Source organism: Argentina silus (genome assembly GCF_951799395.1).
Source record: "Argentina silus genome assembly, chromosome: 8".
NCBI lineage: Eukaryota > Metazoa > Chordata > Actinopteri > Argentiniformes > Argentinidae > Argentina > Argentina silus.
The window spans coordinates 7,504,694-7,523,210 of NC_139662.1; the positions used below are offsets into that span (position 1 = coordinate 7,504,694).

General features: G+C 41.8%; 1 protein-coding gene across 1 annotated transcript in view; it reads left to right on the forward strand.

Annotated features, from left to right (window-relative positions):
• Positions 1 to 17,961, forward strand: part of tshz2 (teashirt zinc finger homeobox 2) — a 36,723-nt gene extending 18,762 nt beyond the window's left edge. Inside the window, exon 2 of the mRNA XM_083675429.1 lies at positions 14,182 to 17,961. Within this exon, the coding sequence (XP_083531555.1) occupies positions 14,182 to 17,246 (3,065 nt within the window). The 3' untranslated portion in view covers positions 17,247 to 17,961. The remainder of the gene's footprint in view (positions 1 to 14,181) is intronic.
• Positions 17,962 to 18,517: the final 556 nt, after the last annotated feature.

Below are 18,517 nucleotides of genomic sequence, written 5' to 3' on the forward strand. Positions count from 1 at the left end.
TAAGCCCTCTTGAATCATGAAAGGATTGGGAGGTGCTATCAGCTACCTGAGACTAGGAGTCAGATTGGAGGAGAAAATGGATCTAGGTGGCAGTGGGAGTCATCAATCACAGTCCCTCAAGGGGAGCCGGCGCTAAAGCTGGTCTGAAGTGTTATCTGTCAGCTGCTCTGATCCAGCCCAGGACCAGAGAGAGAGGGAGAGAGAGAGAGAGAGAGAGAGAGAGAGAGAGAGAACGAGAGAGAGGGGGGCCCTATCGGCACCCATCAGCTCCTACACAACACACAACTGCCATGTAAACATGTGCAGGTGCTCCTGTCAAAATAACCCACCCCTGTCCTGGTTCAGGGGGGCAGATTTCCACAAAAGGATGGATAGTCGCCCTTGTTTAGTGGGAGTGGGAGGACATGTCCTCCTTCACGTTGCTGCACGTGATATTTTAACATCCCTCTAGACACTGCTGTTTTTATAATAGCTTTTTGTTGGTCACGATAAAGGCTTGTTTTAACGGTAATATTTGTAATTTATAAGAGTGTGTATACTGTCTCCCCCCCTCCCTCCCTCCCCATCCTACTCTTGAATAAAGCCACAAAGTGCTCCTCCACCAATGTCGAGCCTCGGCTGTCGATACCTCTCAAGATGGATAGTTGTTCTGCATGCTTATTGATTCGGCACAGGCCAGAGATATAAGTATCATTTGTCATTTCTGGAATTATTTGGAGTCCTAGTTAAAACCCAGAGTGGGGGGAGATGGTCGTGCCTTTGGGGGGGGGGGGGGGGGTTGGTGGGAGGTGGGGGTGTGGGAGATGGGGGGGAGTAGCGAGTTGTCTTGGCTTTGATGAATGACTGCACGGGTTTTTGGTTTTTACTACAAGCGCCGGGGCCCTTTAGCTGCTATTTGCTTTCACCATGGTCCAAGAAAAACAACGCGATGGGTCCAAGGCCTGAGCAGCATCGTACTGTCATGTGTAGCCACATAGCGAGCAGGGTGGTCCGAGAGCGGAGGAGTCAGGGAGGGAGAAGGAGGGGGGTGGGGTGGGGTGGGGGGGCTTGGACATTACTTGCTGCATTTGCAGAGGCCAGTAAGCTGCACCATGCTTGTCTTTTAGTGGACCTGGCATTCTTTGGTCTCTTTGAAAACAAATATTCAGGATATCTAGGATGTATTTGCAAAACAGTATATGATTGTGAAGAGAAATACAATAAGGAAGAAAAACAGTTGTTTAGCCGTCAAAGGTCCCTTGTGACTTAGCTTTGATTATGTTCCGTAGTGTGGGCTCCAAGCCAAAGGGAGAGCTTGCTTCATTACGGTATGGATCATCTTTTAAAACCATTTAAGATCACACGCCAACAGTCAAGTAATGACTGCTCCAACAGACTCAGAGAAGTTCATCATTATAGCTCTTTCATTCATTCAACTTGAGGGGGATTGTTAGATATGCTTGCCTTTTTTGTTTTGTTTACAGAATAAACACCACAGCAGTTTTATGAATAAAATTATTACTTCATGTATAGAAGATCACATTTAAAAAAATAAAAAATCTAGCTCCCTAGATCTCAAGGATCTGTTTGTGTGAAAAAGTAATAGATGAAATGACATTTACAACAAAAGAAAACTGAGAAAAGAAAACTCATGACAGATGAATGACAAGTAATTTCTTTAGCTGTCAATCAAACGTTGTTTTGATGCTAGTATTGGATCAACCATGATATGTATAACTTCAAATCCCACCTGAAAGTGACTTCATTTCCAAACTCGACCTTTTTGTCTGTGTGTGTGTGTGTGTGTGTGTGTGTGTGTGTGTGTGTGTGTGTGTGTGTGTGTGTGTGTGTGTGCGCGCATGTATGCGTGTGCATGTGTGTGAGCTTGTTCATACTGTACAATATTCACAGTTGCATCAGGGCCTTTTGCCTGACCAGTATGATGGCCACAGCTTTTCAACGCTCGATGACCATTGTCTGTTCAGTTCCATTTTAGCCTGCCAAAATGTCTTTTCCCAGCAGGAGAGAGAGCTCTTTTTGTGTCTTTTAGTGAATATCCCCATATCCAGTATATTCTGACTGACCAACTGTCCCCAGTCTCCCTCCACAGCCATCAAATAGGAAGGTTCACCAGGCCTCGGTCCTCCTGCAACATTTTCATCACTTAGGCCTGTACTCTCACACAAAACAGCCTGCACACGGAGGCCCAAGGGCACAGAGCACTCTGTACTTGATGTCACAAGATGTCCCTGCCGTTAACAAGGCGTCTTGAAACAAACAGTGATGATATGTTTAGTACCCCTTTGCTATTAATGCTAAACAAATCTATCATACATGTAATTTCAAGTTTCTACTCAAACAGATTTTCCAGTCAGATCTACTTTTCTCATAACTTACTATTACCTACATTGCTATAATGAAAAATAATTTATTTTCACATTCAAAACAACGTTTGTTCATTACGATATACCTTACCTATGGCATATTCAGACATTTTAAAAACACATTTGCATTAGTAGAGCAGTCATGTCCATTTTGTTTGCCTGCGCAGTGAGACAACACACAACAGAGGCAGCATCCTGCTCAATCCCTTTGGAGAATTAGTGCATGAATTGATATATCCCTCCCCCTCTCTCTCTCCTTGCTAATGCCTTTCCTAGAACTTGAACAAACAGTCTGTTCGTGTAGGACACATAAGACAGATGTTTAGGATTACTTTCACCTCATTGCTCTATTGTGTGCACTTTAAGAGAGCTCAGCTGATGTGGAATGCCACTCATTCAGGCTTCCTGCTCCTACAGGGCTTCTCCTTGTTTTTCTTTCCAAAGAGCCATCTGTACTAAAGAGAGAATAACCTGCGTCTAAAACGTCTGATGTCTGAATTATATTTCTTTGAAGAATAGATTAGATACAGTATACCACCCACGATATACTGAAAACAGTTTATTAGTCGACATAAACGTGCATGTAGTATGTAGTATGCCTTAGTTTGTGTACCCCACTGTTCCCTATTTGCATTGGCTATCAGTTCCCCTCTGAAGAAAGGCAGGTGTGTAAGTGTTTCTCAGTGTGTGTTGGGTCTGTTTGCAGAAGTAGAAACAAATGGACCGAAGCCCTCACCGATATTGTTTGGGAGTGACATTATCTGTTAGCAGAGTACTTATCTAATCTGGCTGCTGTGGGAAGCAGGAGGATGTGGCTATGGGACAGGGTCTGAGGAGGCTGCATCTTTAATTAGAATTGATATCGCCATAGAGAAGAGGAGAGGATAGAGGAGAGAGAGAGAAGGAGGGAGGGGGAGAGGGAGAAGACCCATGTTCACTTTTTAATTAAGGCTCCGTAGTGTAACTCGTCAATGTACATTATTGGAAGAATGAACGTCAATGCCATTGCTTTTTCTCCCCCTCCTTTATCTCTGTCAATGATTCAAAGACATGATTTATGGTTCGTCTCCGTCTTTCAGGATCATCCATCAAGTGCTGGCTCTGCCGCAGCGCCACCCGTTGTAAATCATTCTGAAAGCCTGTCACTCATTTCCATTAACCGTTCCTCTGTCGCTCTGGTCTCCGCCTCCCTCAACCTCTTTTTTTTCTCTTCGTCTTTCTCTCCCTCCCCCTCAGTGCACAACCTACAGCCACGCGGGGTATCAGTTCCGTGCCGCTGCCTCGTCCGCCTACCTGCTTTTCAATAAATTAACCACTTTCTCCCATCCAATGAATAAAAAAAGGCGCTGCACCTCGTTGTGCCGTCAGCTCCTACTCCTCCTCCATTACTGTTTAACACCATAGAAATGTCACAGCGGAGACTTGCAGGCTAAATGAGGATATAGCGCTGAGAAAACATTTGTGTTGTACTGACTTTGCAATGGCAATATTTTTAACAGGTCTGATATGCGGAGGTATTAATAAACACACTCAGTTTTTTTTTCTTTCTTTATATATTTTAGATCACCTCAGTTTCTCAACTAACAAGTAACAAGTAAGATCGTTTTTTATTTTACAGTGAAATTATGTATCGCCCCTCCTTGTGTGAATTGGTGACAATCAGTCAATCAGTGTAATTTCGGAATTTAAGTTGTTTATTATAGCACCCCCCTTGGGCCAATCAGTGTAATTTTGTAAATGCTGGATCTCTATGGCAAGACTCATTTACCCAAGTTTCGAAAAAATTGTCTCAGTAGTGTCTGAGATATCGCGTGTGACAACCGATCATACGAACCGACGGAGACAGATCCACAGTCCCCTCCCCAATTTTATCGTGGGGGGAAAACTATCCTCATTCTAATCCATAGAGATAAGATTATGACTCGCCAGTAGAGCTGGGCGATAAAGCGAAAATGTACAGACACCGACATTTCAGGCCTCTTACCGACGTAATTTAGCTCATCACGATAATTTCGGTGATTAGGCTCGCAGCAATTATCTGAAACGTCTCATCCTCCAAACCACAGTCTCTCGCCTGTCTGAGGCTGACCCTCTCCTCTGATTGCTGTCTCCGAAATACATTTTTACAAAGGCCACTCTTGAAGAGAGGATAATTTCAGTGTTTTAGCAATACCAACATTATGTTCCAACACCCAAAATTTAGCATGTGACGCTCATTTTAACCACAGTATACAGTATATATATATATTTGATAAAGTGCTTTCTTTCACTCAAAACAGTACAACACAGTATAAAGACTGTGTTGTTGTTTTTTTAAACATTTCAGTCACCTTTTGGGCCTCTGGTGTTTACAGACCACCAAGTAAAAAATCAGTCCGACTGAATTTTCAGTCCTGCTGAAATGTATTGACAACAAACATGTTGGATGTTGTCAATACAGTTGTGGTCCAAAAAGTTGATAATGACTCCACTCGATTTATCTTTATCGAGGGAAATGGGTCAAATGATCGTGATAAGTGTTTTTGTCCATATCGGACAGCTCTACTTGCCAGTTCTTTGTGTAGTCAAACCAGCATTTTTGTATCAAGCCCTTCCACAAATGATATTGGTTTACTGGAAACGATACTGCTTTTGCAAACCGAGCCACACACTTCCACAATGACTGTACTCTTTAACCGTCTTTTATAGAAAAAGGTTTTATGAACAGAAACATAGACTCAATGGAGTGACTGTCAGTCTCTCACAATAGCTGATGTGCCTCCTCTGGGGAGCTGTTTGGGCCTTCAATTCACTGACTTCTTTTTTCATTATAATCAACATCTAGATATCAACGCTGCAGAATATCCACAAACAGCAGAGAGCCTGTTTTGAGGGGAAACTTTCAGAGATTGGGTGCCAACACATTTCACTATTTGGGCAGCCATTGTTCTCAGAAAGGCCTGTCAAAGTGACAATGCGCACCAGGCAAATCCAGAAGTTTGCGCTTTTCAGAAAACAGCGGGCCCTAATCATTTCGGCAGAGAACGTTTGACAACAAATTTGCCATTAAAATGAATCTGAATAGAAGGCAGCTGGGTGTTTTTGAAGCATGTCTGCCTTTCTTACTTCTGCGCATCTTGTCCCCCCGTAGCTGCAGGTTTGGCGGGCCTGTTTTCTCTCCCTTTACGCTTGCCATGAAACAGCCTTTGGTCCCACAAGAAACTGACAGTACCACGCTTCTGCTGCAAATTTACTGTGTAGCCTCATTGTATTTAATGAAGGGAAAAAGTGGCAATCCACTATTAATGAACTTGGAATATAAAAAAAAATGCCTCCTTTGCTGAAAACTGCACAAAACTGCTTGTATAAGGAAAGCGTCGGCTGGATCCCATCCAGATTCTAATGAAAGATCCATAGAGAGTGGAGGGAGGGAGGGAGGGAGGGAGGAAGGGAGGGAGGGGAGGGAGAGTTTAGTGAAATGCAGATTGTTTTTAATAGAATACACACTCACTCTCCTCCAGCTGCAGTATCAGATCCATCAAGGCTTGACCTTGACTATAGGTCTGTTGTTGTTGATGGCCAGCGTTTAGGGCTCATACAAAGTTCATGATGCATTGACTGTATACATTCACTAATCTCAGGGGGAAGACGGGATGGGACCAGCAGCCCATGTAGTGTGGAGTTAGTGAAATGGACCACTAGCAGCCAGTTATAAGACACTCACATTTTTTGTTCATGTTGTTGATTAAGGTGAAATACAATATGATATGCAATAGCTTACTGGCAAAACAAATACTACAAACTGTACAAAAGAATCACAACAAAATGTATAGATAACTGATTCAATATTGGGAAGTATGTATCAGAACATTTACACATGATCTTGTGCAATCAGATTATAATACAGTACATAGTACTGTAAGTTAGACAAGTGTAGATTGTCAATTCTCCTTCTCCCTGTGCCTCATAAAAGCTTGAACAAAGGCCTAATGTGTGCAAGGCAGTGGTCCTTTAAACGATGGCCCACTTTCTCCTTTGCTGCCACGCAAACATTCCTGACTGACATTCAATCAGGGAAATTTGAACCGAAGCAAGATGGTCTTTTATTAGGACCGCCCTGTTTGCTTGACTGGTCAGCTATGTGAGGCGGCGTGAGTGGCGTACAGTAAGATGATGGGCTCTCTCTCTGATAAGGGTGAATGAGGGGTAAACTGCTATTCTGCAGAAAGGAACCATCAGACCTCATCATGTCGCTCCTGGAGAGCCATGTCGCGGGCTCTTCAGAAACCAAGTGACAGAGCAGCGCTGCATGGGCCGCTCCCTCCCTCCCTCCCTCTCTCCCCCTCTCCCTCCCTCCCTCCCTCCCTCCCTCCCTCCCATGCTGCTTGCTTGTGGAAAATACACTGGCTATCCTCTCTGTTGCTCCCACCAAGTGCAACTTTTTGATTAGTCGTGACAAAAAGATGTTTAAATGATTTATAGTAGAGTATGCAGATGACAACTGTGTAGTCCCCTAGCTTTCACATTCCCCTAACAAGGGAGACATGCAGACAGCTGTGTGACTGTCCACCCTGTCAGGGCTGTTATGAGCCAGACCCTATAGACTGGTAGAGACACGTTGTTGCTGTCAGAATGGATAGTAATCATGTATCATGTATATAGTACAATACAATGGTACAATATATTTCTATTCAGCATATTCAATAAATGGTGGTCCTCTGTGGCTCAGTTGGTAGAGGCTGTGGGTTTGATTCCCGCCGCGACCATGTATACTGAAAATCAGCTATATGTATACATACAGTATATATATATATATATATATATATATATATATATATATATATATAGATATATAGATAGATAGATATAGATATATAGATATATAGATATATATCTTTAGCAATCTTTATTAATCTTAGCACAATCTTGTGTTAAATGGACAGTCTCCATTATAGAGAAAGAGACCATTTTGCCATTGAGGCGAAGATTATTCACATGGTTCTATCACTAGTAGATAAAGGTTTGGGGGTACTTGTTTTGGTAAAAACGTCTCTCCCGGTGCTGATAGGGGGACCCTCTGGTGAGATGCAACACTAGGCAACCACATGTGAGGCGATGGCATCGGCACGCTCAAAGTGATGACTTAGGTGCTGGAGTGCAGATTGCAATGCTCTCCCGCCGCTCACTTCTAATTAGGCAGAGGCCCGAGTGATGCGTCTCGGAGCAGAAGCTTCTAGAAGGCATCAAAAAGAGCAGCATCGCTCAGTGACATCATGGAGGGAAGGGACTCCTGGAGCTACTAAAGGCAGCCCAGCTTGATTTGACTGAGTGAGAATTATGGTTATTATCGATGGAAAACACAGATGGACATACAGAGAAATCACTGGATTTGTGTTTTTTGGGTTACACGAACCCCCACCCCCCCACACAAAATCCGAAATCTCCAAAATAAACATTGTCTGAGTGTGTTCTTGTTTTGTTTTGTTATGTTTTGTCTCACCGTCTTGAAACACAGCAGTTTTAGGGCTGTGGTGTGTTGTAGCCCTTGATGGTGCACTCTAAAGTTCTCAATAATTTACCTTCATTAATTAACATGAATGTTGGTTGTGAAAACATTTTTGATTAATTGCCGTAATTATTGTGATCATTTTTGCCCAAATGAACAGCCAGATGGCAGGATATGGTGTCATATCTGTGATTCTATCGTATTAATCTGGGTCTGGGTCCATCTGAGTACATCATTCCATTTGCACAATTCACAATCTGTCTTCACCTTGCCCATGTCTACTTTCAGACGTGAGGGTTCTATTTGATTATATTAGACCATTAAATATTTAATATGCGGGTGTATGAAAGCAAGGCATTTATCTGCATGAATAGCCAGTGTTTAGTGAAGTAAGTAATGCGTTTTAAGTAACATCCCTTTCATGCATATGAAAATTAACACTAATCTTTCAGTCGCATGGTTTGCAGCAGAACCCTCAGAGAGATTCTAACAAACCCACTCTGTGGAAAGGTAGATTGTTGTTGTACACTTTGACAACATTTAAACCATTGTCTGACTATATTCACTGACTGTATCTTAGTATCTTCTAGACTGTATCTTCTGTTGATAACACAACAATGTTGTTCTGAATGTATCTATGATTGAGTCCTGATGTCAACAGTACCTACAGTAGATAAATCAGGCAAGGTCAGGAAGGCAACATGATTTAATTCATGAATTTGGTTGGCTTGTGAAAGCCGAATAGGGTCAGGGGAAATGTAGCCTAATGTACCTGCTTTACACTTATATTTTGGATATACCACCACATTAAGAATAGAGTTAAGAGAAATAGCTTGAATTTGATTCATTTAGCATTATGCTACTGTACTGACAGTATCCTTGAGTTGTGGAAAATTTGTCTCCTACCTCGACAAGCAATAATGACGTGTTTAGAAAACGTACAGGTTGCTCAATATTGGTGCTTCACGATTTCTTGTGTGATCCAGTTAAGAATTAACTAAAGCTGTGTCAGTGGAGTGTCCACTGGATGCCTGACAATGTATCAGATTGATCTTGATAGACAGCATTTGTGCACATGACTTCACCTGACATCTCTGTAAAATATTAAACCTCTTGGCGTGTGTGCTTGCGTGCATGCATGCGTGCGTGTGTGCGTGCGTGTGTGTGTGTGTGGCTTCGTCACGGATAGCATTGTGCATCAGAAGCTAACACATCATGATGACTCATATGTATACATGTACAGTATATTGAATATACTCATATTTTAGAAAACATCTACAACCCTGAATAGTTGTAGTAGTTTTGTGTAGTTTAGTAGGGTGCCTCACTCCACACTGCTGGTCCCTCCTTACTTGCTTTGTCCTAGGACCACAATCTATGCTGCCAAGAAATGAAACAGTTCGCTTACATGTATGTCGACAAAACGGTTGGGGTGGAAATTTGACTGAAACAGTCTGTACATTGCTCCATTTGCCTGACCTGCTTTGTTAGTAATGTGTGGTGCCGCATTCTTATGTGGGACACAGCAGGCCTGTTTTTCTTCCTTTTCTTTCTCTTTTTTTCCGCTATTTTTTTTCTTTTTTCTCTTTTAGTGTGGCATACAGTAAATCCGGGAGATGAAAATGTCATGGAGCAGGTTCATTTTGCAAAGAGGTTTTGATTGCCATGTGCGTGTAATTGATTGTTCCAAGGACAGGGGGAAATCTAGAAATGTCATAACAGTCCTGCTTAGGTCGGTCCCACCGCCAGGCAATCAATGAGAAGTAAAAAGAGATATTGATTTGCGAGCAACAAAAACTGTAGCTTGAGACAACCGGAGAGCGGTGGGGAAAGTGGCACAGACATGCGGACCTGTCACTGGCACCTATGAATTACCCAATCTTCTCTGAAGATAGTGTTACCCAGGATATTCACAAAGGCGCAGGGTATTGCAGCTGTCCATTAGCTAAACCCCTTAGGCTGCTCACTTTGGCTTGTCAGACTGATGAGGGAAATGTTGACCTTCCACAGGATAAATGTTGATATTCTTGCCATTACAAAAGTTAATACCAACACGGTTATATTGGAAATTGAATATCAGGTCCATTTCAGGAAACATAAACTCATTGCAGGTACAACCATGCCATCTTTAGAATAGATGGGCCCAAGTATCCAATAGGCTGCTTTAAATAGAGAAAAGCTAGTTCCTATTTGTGTGAGCCTGATTACTTCCTACAGTACTACTACTCCTGCTGTACTACCACCCAGTTAGCATCCAGGAAAAATTACTTGGCTCTGAAACAGGCTGCCGCTCCTGGAGATTCAGGCCTTGTTCAAATGGATTAATGTTATAAACACTTCAAGTGTCTGATTTATGATGGACACCCTAGGTTTTTTGACCTTTTGCATATCCCTGTCTGAAGATATAAATTTGTAGTGACACAGATTGGAAGCTTTACAGTGGTTCACGACATGCTAAATCTCAGGCCTGCCGTGCCAGCCTCTTTTTTTTTGTAAGCCTAGTTAGGCCGGATGTTGCCTTTACCAAACTGAAGCATGACATTTGCTTAGTAGGACTTGCCTATCATTCATGAATAGACTTGTCTATAGTTAAAAATGATCATTAAAATGATCATGTAATTAACTTGTAATATACATATAGTAAGTATATGGTTTTGTACTGTAATTGAGTTTTATAAATTGACTGTTGTTGTAACAATTCTATAGTTGCATGCAGCAAATTGACAATTTACTGCTACAGTGTCATCCATTATTTTATTACCATGGTTTAGAGTATGTCTTAATAATGTCAGAGGTGTGGTCATGCAGGCGAGACTGGCCCTAACTTGCATCAGAGACGGCTCTGCCCTTGTGTTTGATCTTGTATTCAAGAGTCATGCTGCTTGGCATAGAGCAAGGGTGGCAAAGTGTACTTATAAATGGTCTGAGGAGTGGAACTAGACATGCGAGGTATCTAGGAGTGATCCCTGGCAAGGTATCTAGGAGTGATCCCTGGCAAGGTATCTAGGAGTGATCCCTGGCAAAAGGTTCATTGGTGCCTTTGGATGTCTATAACTCAGGTCATCTGATCTAAGGAGCAAAACAGCAGGAGATGCTGCTGTTTATTTCTGTGTCAACTTTGTCTTGAAATAGATCCACCTAATACGTAATGTTAAGTGACTTCTATCCCTAAAGAACTAAGACATCTGTGATCTAAAGAATATGTAGAATGTGTGTGTACAAATATGCATCTATGCAAAGGAGCGGTGTTCTTTATTACACTGTGTTATAAACGTAACTTTCAGCCAACATGAAAAGCATTTTTAATTACAAATTATAGGGACTGTATGTCTTGATTACATTATTATTTCATTGAATAGCAATGCTGAATTGTACAATGCTTTATGCTAGATAACGCCCGTTGAACGTGGTAAATCTCATCATAATTGCCATGAAATAACAATTTATTGGATGCATGTCACAAGCTCCACGACTATATGATTGCTAAGTGTCTCTTCGTGAAATATTTATTAATGCTAATTCCTAATCCATTAATTAGTTAGAGGGCTTGCTGACGGAGATACTATGACGCCTAGCAGCACAGATCTGGTGCAATATATCACCAGCATGCATCACCTTGTTCCTACAAGCTCCTGTACAGTCAGCATTAATGGACTGCATTCTGTACAAAAACATGAATCCTTGTCATACAAAAAAAGCATGCATTTTTGTCACAGGGATCTAACTTTCCTTACAGAACGCTAGCTTTCAATTGATAGTCCACATGACTTGAGTTTATAAGATCTTTCAAACTTTTACTTCATAATGCACATTTAGCAATCCATGTTTGGTGACTGAAGACATACAGTAAATTAACCGATTTAACAGTAGTCCCGTGAGTCTCAATAAAACTAATCTGGATGAATAAAGGTTAAATGGAATAGAAATAAAAGCAAAAATCGTATATGTCCATTCCCACCAGTGTTAAAGACTCTGTCAAGAGTTTCAAAAGAGGAGACATCAACTGGAAGCTTGTCATCGCCAATAGTGCTCTCATTTCCTGTGAAAACTATATATAAAATGATAAATAAAACATATCTCTGTACTCTGTACAACACTTTCCCCCTCAGCATGGTGGAAGAGGGTGTTTTGGAGGCCATCACTGATCTTGGTTGGCCAATGGAAACTTCTCTCTAGCGGTAGATCAAGGTCACAGCACATTGGGAATCTCTTGTGGTGCGCGCTCTGCAGCTCCTTGTTCATGGAGCCCCATTCTCCATGTTTGTTTTGAAAGGCCGAATCCCATCTCCATCTCCATCCATTAGCTGGCGAGGAGTTCACCTCCAGGGTTTCTCCTGAGGCACTTGTGAAATATTGATAAAAAAAAAAAAAATCGTATTTTCAGAATGCGGAGGAAGGAAGACATTCTATGGTGGGCCCGGCCGCCCAGTGTACAACTCTGAGTGTAACCACTCAGCCTGCCTTCCCCCTCATAGAGTGCCCCCAATTCAAAAGCGAAATATTCACCACATGAAATGCATAAGAGCCTAGACAAGGCTGTTATGTCCTATTCATATTTAACTTAAAGTACATCTGCCATAACCTCTCCCCAAATGCACATTTTCCAACATATATTCAAAGTTGTACCAGATAATATATGACAAACTGCATATATGGTGCATATAACTCCATGATGTCTTCAAAGGTGGTGCTACAATTGTTGCACAATGTTTTACTAAAACTGTTTTTTTTTTTGGTTATTGTGATAGCAATGCTGATGTAATGGTAACAGATTCCCTCAGCCTCATGAAAACAGCCTAAGATGCTGAATCACAAGTAATACAAATTGGGTGATGGTAAATATGTCTGTTAGAAATACTGTTGTTTAATTATCAGTTAATTGATGCAATAACATTTGTGCCCTATGGGTTGAGAGAATGAACAGGTGAACGATGAAAGGGATAATTGCTGTTTATGAGCCCGACAAGGAGAATATAATGGTGTGACAGATTGCCAGTAATCTCTCGAAATTTTAGATCTTCATCTAGTCTAGTGATATTACTAGTAAGCCAATCTGCAGTATTTTGCTATAATCAGCATATTTGGGGGATACCCAAATAAATCATAATTGTTGTTTCTGATTTAATTTTTACATTTTTTGTCAACAAGGCTTTACCTCACTCTCTGTAACTACCTAAGTAGAGAAAGATCAGAATACATTTCTGCAAAATTTGAGTCCTGAAATTGAAACCTCTTTCATCTCGCATGGCTCAGACGTTTTCATTCATCACAAGAGCACTTGTACGATGTAAAAACAGCTCGTTGTGTTGCAGCCTTGCAGTAATGTGCTGCAACAAAATGTAGTGAATCCGAGCAAGGAAAGGTATTATCTCAAAGAGAAAGTCTACATTTTCATTACAGTTTGGAGACACTCATAATCACTCTGGAATGGGTCATTTGAAATAACACTCGCAAACCCCAGGAGAAATCAATTGCCTTTTGTCACTCAGTGGGCAACGATTGTTGTAAACATCTCAACATGAGCCAGGGAAACCTTTGACACAGCACTAAGTCAACGGCCAGTCGTGAATCATAGGGAGCTGTTGGACCAGCAGCCGTTCGTTAGCATAGGCATTATATCCACGCATACTGTTGATCCTCTCAAGCCCTTGCATTGTTTTGATATTGCAGTATTGCAAATATATGTAAAACCAGGCAGTGATTGAATATTGAATACTGTTTCTTTGCTTTTATCGACTCTCATTTTGTGAGGAGTGAGTAACCTGTGTAGTAACTTTATAATTACTGGAGTAACAACACTGTATTAACATGCTGTTACATCTTATTGCTTTGTAATAGTATGTTTACAGTGGTTTTTGTTATTACATAACAGGAATTGTGTCGTTACAGTAATTGTTACATTTTGTCTGTTGACTGTATGGTTTATGATATAATGTTAATTGATTTCTTACTTCACTAGACCACAAAGTCCTCAGTTTGAGGCCAACAAACGTTTGCAAAATAAGCTTTTGCTCATGTAAGTGGGGAGGTGTGTGTCTGTCCAATCAGGTGATACAAGGACATGTTTTTTGCTTACCAGCGCTCATTTTAGAACTAGTGGCTGAAATTATACATACAGTCCTGTAGCATCTCTTTAAATAACAACACAAACTGCTCAACCCCATACCATGTAACCAGTGTATTATTATGTAGCAATGTATTAATACAATGTTATTACAACAGTAATTACAGTGTTACTACACGGGTATAGGGGCAACTGCATTTACCATCGGTAAAATGAAATGTCTCTAAATTGCCTATCTTTTTATCTCTCTCTCTCTCTCTCTCTTTTAGAATATGAGCCTGAAGATGGTATTGCTGTTCAAGAGTCCATCACAGAGGATGAAGGAGAGAATGACACTCCAACTGAAGAGGAGGGCTCAGAGAAGACCAGTCCCAAGGCCTCAGAGGACAAAGAGATGGACAACAAGAGCAGCATCAGCTACAGCTACCAGAATTCCCCCCTCAGTGTCCTCTCCAATCAGGAGGCAGAGGTGGAGTCCCGCCTTAGCGACACCAGCGACAGACTCTCAGACTTCAAAAACCCCTCACCACCGGAGAGCCAGAAGGACGAGGAGAGCAGCAGCTCTAAACACAAGGATGAAATGCACAACAGCCTGGAGAAAATGAGGGCCGCCTATGCAAACTTCCTCTCCGATTCCTACTGGACGGGGATTGGGATGGACTTGAAAATTGGCAAAACTGCCAGCAAAGCCAACTGTGACAGCACCAACAATGGGAGCACCAAGAGTGAGTTTGACTGGCACCAGGACGCGCTCTCCAAAACCTTCCAGCAGACGCCCTACCCAAAGCTTATGTCCAAACCCAACCTATTCAGCTCTGTCCACCTCTACAGGCAGAGCAACAAATCCTGTGGGAATGTGTTCACAGGAGCCAGCCGCTTCCGCTGTAAGGACTGCAGCAATGCCTATGACTCGCTGGTGGAGCTGACAGTGCACATGAACAAGTCTGGACATTACCAGGACAACAACCACGGTAAACCAAGTAATGCCTCCACCTCCACTTCTAAATCAAGAAAGAGAAATCTGCATGACATGGAAGGGAAAGAGGATGCACAGAAAGTCCTGAAGTGCATGTTCTGTGGCCATTCGTTTGACTCCCTTCAAGACCTAAGTGTCCATATGATAAAAACTAAGCATTACCAAAAAGTGCCTATGAAAGAACCTCTCCCTGTACTCACACCGAAATTATTGCCACCAGCAAAGAGACGGGCTTTTGAACGGGCTTTTGAGGCCAACAGGCCTTGTTCTCCTGATTCAACTACAGGGGCAGCTGGCTACGGTGAGGCACAACGAGCAGCTGCCATTTCAAATGCTAACAATAACCGTTATGGTTATCAGAATGGGGCTAGCTACACTTGGCAGTTTGAGACATGCAAATCTCAGATTCTGAAATGCATGGAGTGCGGGAGCTCACATGATACCCTGCAGCAGCTGACCACTCATATGATGGTTACTGGACATTTCATCAAAGTTACAAATTCAGCCTCTAAGAAAGGGAAACAGTTAGCTCTAGACCCCTTAGCCATAGAGAAGATGCAGGTATTAGCTGAGCCTGCTGCTAATGAAACTGAAGGTGATAAAGTGTCTCCAAAAGATGCTACCTCCCCCGGGGATGGTGAGAAAGATATCCAGAGGGAAGGCACATTGGATAAAATGGAAGTAACTGACGTCAAAGATGAAAAGCAAGAGAGTGATGATCAAAAGGCAGGCGATGGGAAGTTCAAATATCCATATCTTCGTGAGGAGGATCTTGAGCAGGCATCAGGTGGGGGAGGGGACATACTCAAGTCTTTAGCCAACACAGTGGCCTCTGCAATCAACAAGGCTCAAACTGGGGCCCCCAGCTGGAGTGCCTATCCCAGTATCCACGCTGCCTACCAACTCTCTGGGATGATCAAGAGCACTCCCCTTTCAGCATCTCCCCCCATTCAGCTTAAACAGTCATTCAACCACAAGCTGAGACCCATCGCCCCAAAGGGGAAATTTTATCAGGGTGCTGCGGGAGTTGAAACTCCTCAGGGAAAGCATCAAAATGCGGACATCAAAAAGGAAAAGGTTGGCATTAGTGATGGTAAAGAAAGTCAGAATATTAAGTTTGATCTGGAGGAGAATGATGACAGCGATTGTCAGGACGATTCCTCTTCCTCTTCAAAGCTTGATGCAGACTGTATGAATGAAGGGAGTGATACGATCAAAGGAAAGTTGAGCCCAGCTTTCTCAGACAGAGGCAAGACACCAAGCCCTCCTGCCAGCAATGGACGGAGCACTACTTCAGAGCTTGTCAATGACACCTCTGAAATACTAGGGATAAACCCCCTAAGTGCACTGCAGTCAGTTCTGAACAATCATTTGGGTAAAGCAAATAAGCCCTCCAATTCTAGACCAGAGAGTAAACTATCTGCTCGTGCCCAATCAATATTCTCTGAGCTTAACAGGGGCCTGGAGAAGCCAGTATTGATGCTTGGTAGCCCTGTTAGGAACAACAGGGCCAACAATCCCTTTCTCTTTGCCAGCAATGACCAGCCAATAGACTTGACTAAATATAAACAAAACAAGCCAAGTTCCTCACTTCTACAGCCATCCACCCCAATGCCACAGAAACACGCTCTGTCTGACATCGCTGATATGGTCAAGGTTCTTCCTAAAGCCACAACACCAAAAGCCTCTATGCCATCAAGGATACCCACCATGAAACTGGAATCAGACGTGAGGAGTTTTGAAGACTTGTCAGCTGAAGTGTATTCTGTTCACAAGCGCAAGGGAAGGCAGTCCAACTGGAACCCCAGGCATCTTCTCATTCTCCAGGCCCAGTTTGCCTCCAGCCTCTTTCTGACCACTGAGGGCAAGTACTTACTCGCAGACCTCGGCCCTCAGGAACGTATGCACATCTCCAAGTTTACTGGACTCTCCATGACCACCATAAGCCATTGGTTGGCTAATGTGAAATACCAACTTAGGAAAACCGGGGGGACCAAATTTCTGAAGAACATGGATACTGGCCATCCAATGTTTTACTGCAATGACTGTGCATCCCAGTTCAGGACACCACCCGCATTCATTTCACACCTGGAATCCCATCTAGGGTTCCAAATCAAAGACATGTGCAAACTGCCCATAGAACATCAGACGAAGGTGGAGGAGCCTGAACTGTCTAAGGCTCTCAGCATCAGAGCAACAGAGGCACTTGTCACAGAGGATGACATTAACTCTAAGTTCAAATGTAAGCTCTGTTGCAGGACATTTGCTAGTAATCATGCAGTTAAACTCCACTTGAGTAAAACTCACAGCAAATCGCCCGAGAACCATTCACAATATGTGGAAATGGACAAAGAGTAGAGATATTGGTTTTTCACCACCTTTTTTGTTGTTGTAGTTGATTTTAAAACACAGGTCAGATATTTCAACCATGTTTCAAGTAGCATTGTGTAGTACTGTATGCATAAAGACATTGAAAACGTTTCATGAAAGACAACAAGAACACACTGGTTAGACAAAAACCCTAAGACGTTTTAAGGATACACTAACTGATACCTTTGCACCCTGCTCAAATGCATCACCAGTAATGAAATGTATTACTGCTTGAAACATAATTGCTGATGTTTGCATGCAATAGCTCTGGCTATGACTACTATTTATTTGTATGATAATGTCAAGTTTCAATTGTATTATTTCAAAGACAAAGTAATGGATAAATTGTAATTTACAACTCAAATTATACAACTGCATAAAATGTGCAGTTGCTAAAAAAGGTTATCAGACATACGTTAACACATTTACTGAACTGTACAGTGTATTGCTATGTAAAAATGTTTTGTGTTGCAATGATAGAGCAGAAAAGCACTTTAATAAATGTTTAATCACCAGTTTAGACTCAGATTCTGTACATGACCCAACAAATTTAGACAGTTTGAAAACAAGGATGTCTCACATGTAAATATATTTTAGGAAAAAAAAATAAAAATAGTGTGTTTCATGTTAAAAGGATCACAGTGAGATGAATGATACAGTACATGCACCTTTTTTTACCAATTCAAATAAAGAGTTAACATTTGCTACCAGACTGTGTTCTTTATAAGTGTTGCACGAGTCTCTTTTATGTCTTATTATGACTTAGATTTAGGTTATAAACCATTTTGGATATATAAACCATTATGTGATTGGGAATGACTGGGACAGGAGTTTTTCATTACCACATGGCTAGGACTAGGAAAAAGCCCTTGCACCATAGAAATGATAGCTATTGTGTTCTCAAAAGTAATTAATCCACAAGGCCAGATTAAGACAACAGAGATTAATCATTTCTATCAAAACAGATTCAGCACAGCAGCAGTACATTGTAGCGGTGAGATGAGGACTTTTTAAACCACAGAGAATAAGGACCTCCATTTATGAATGTGTGGACAGCACACTGTGTCCCCTTTTAGTTTGCACAATGTTTCTAACTATATTAATTTGTGTGAGATATTCCTTCCAGATATTATTATTTTATAGCTTTACTGTGAATGCTGCAGAACTGTGGTATCATAACAATTAAACATATTTCTTCAGCTCTATTATTTCAGAGCTATTAAAAATAATTGCCTGCTAAATTCATAAACATTTTATGC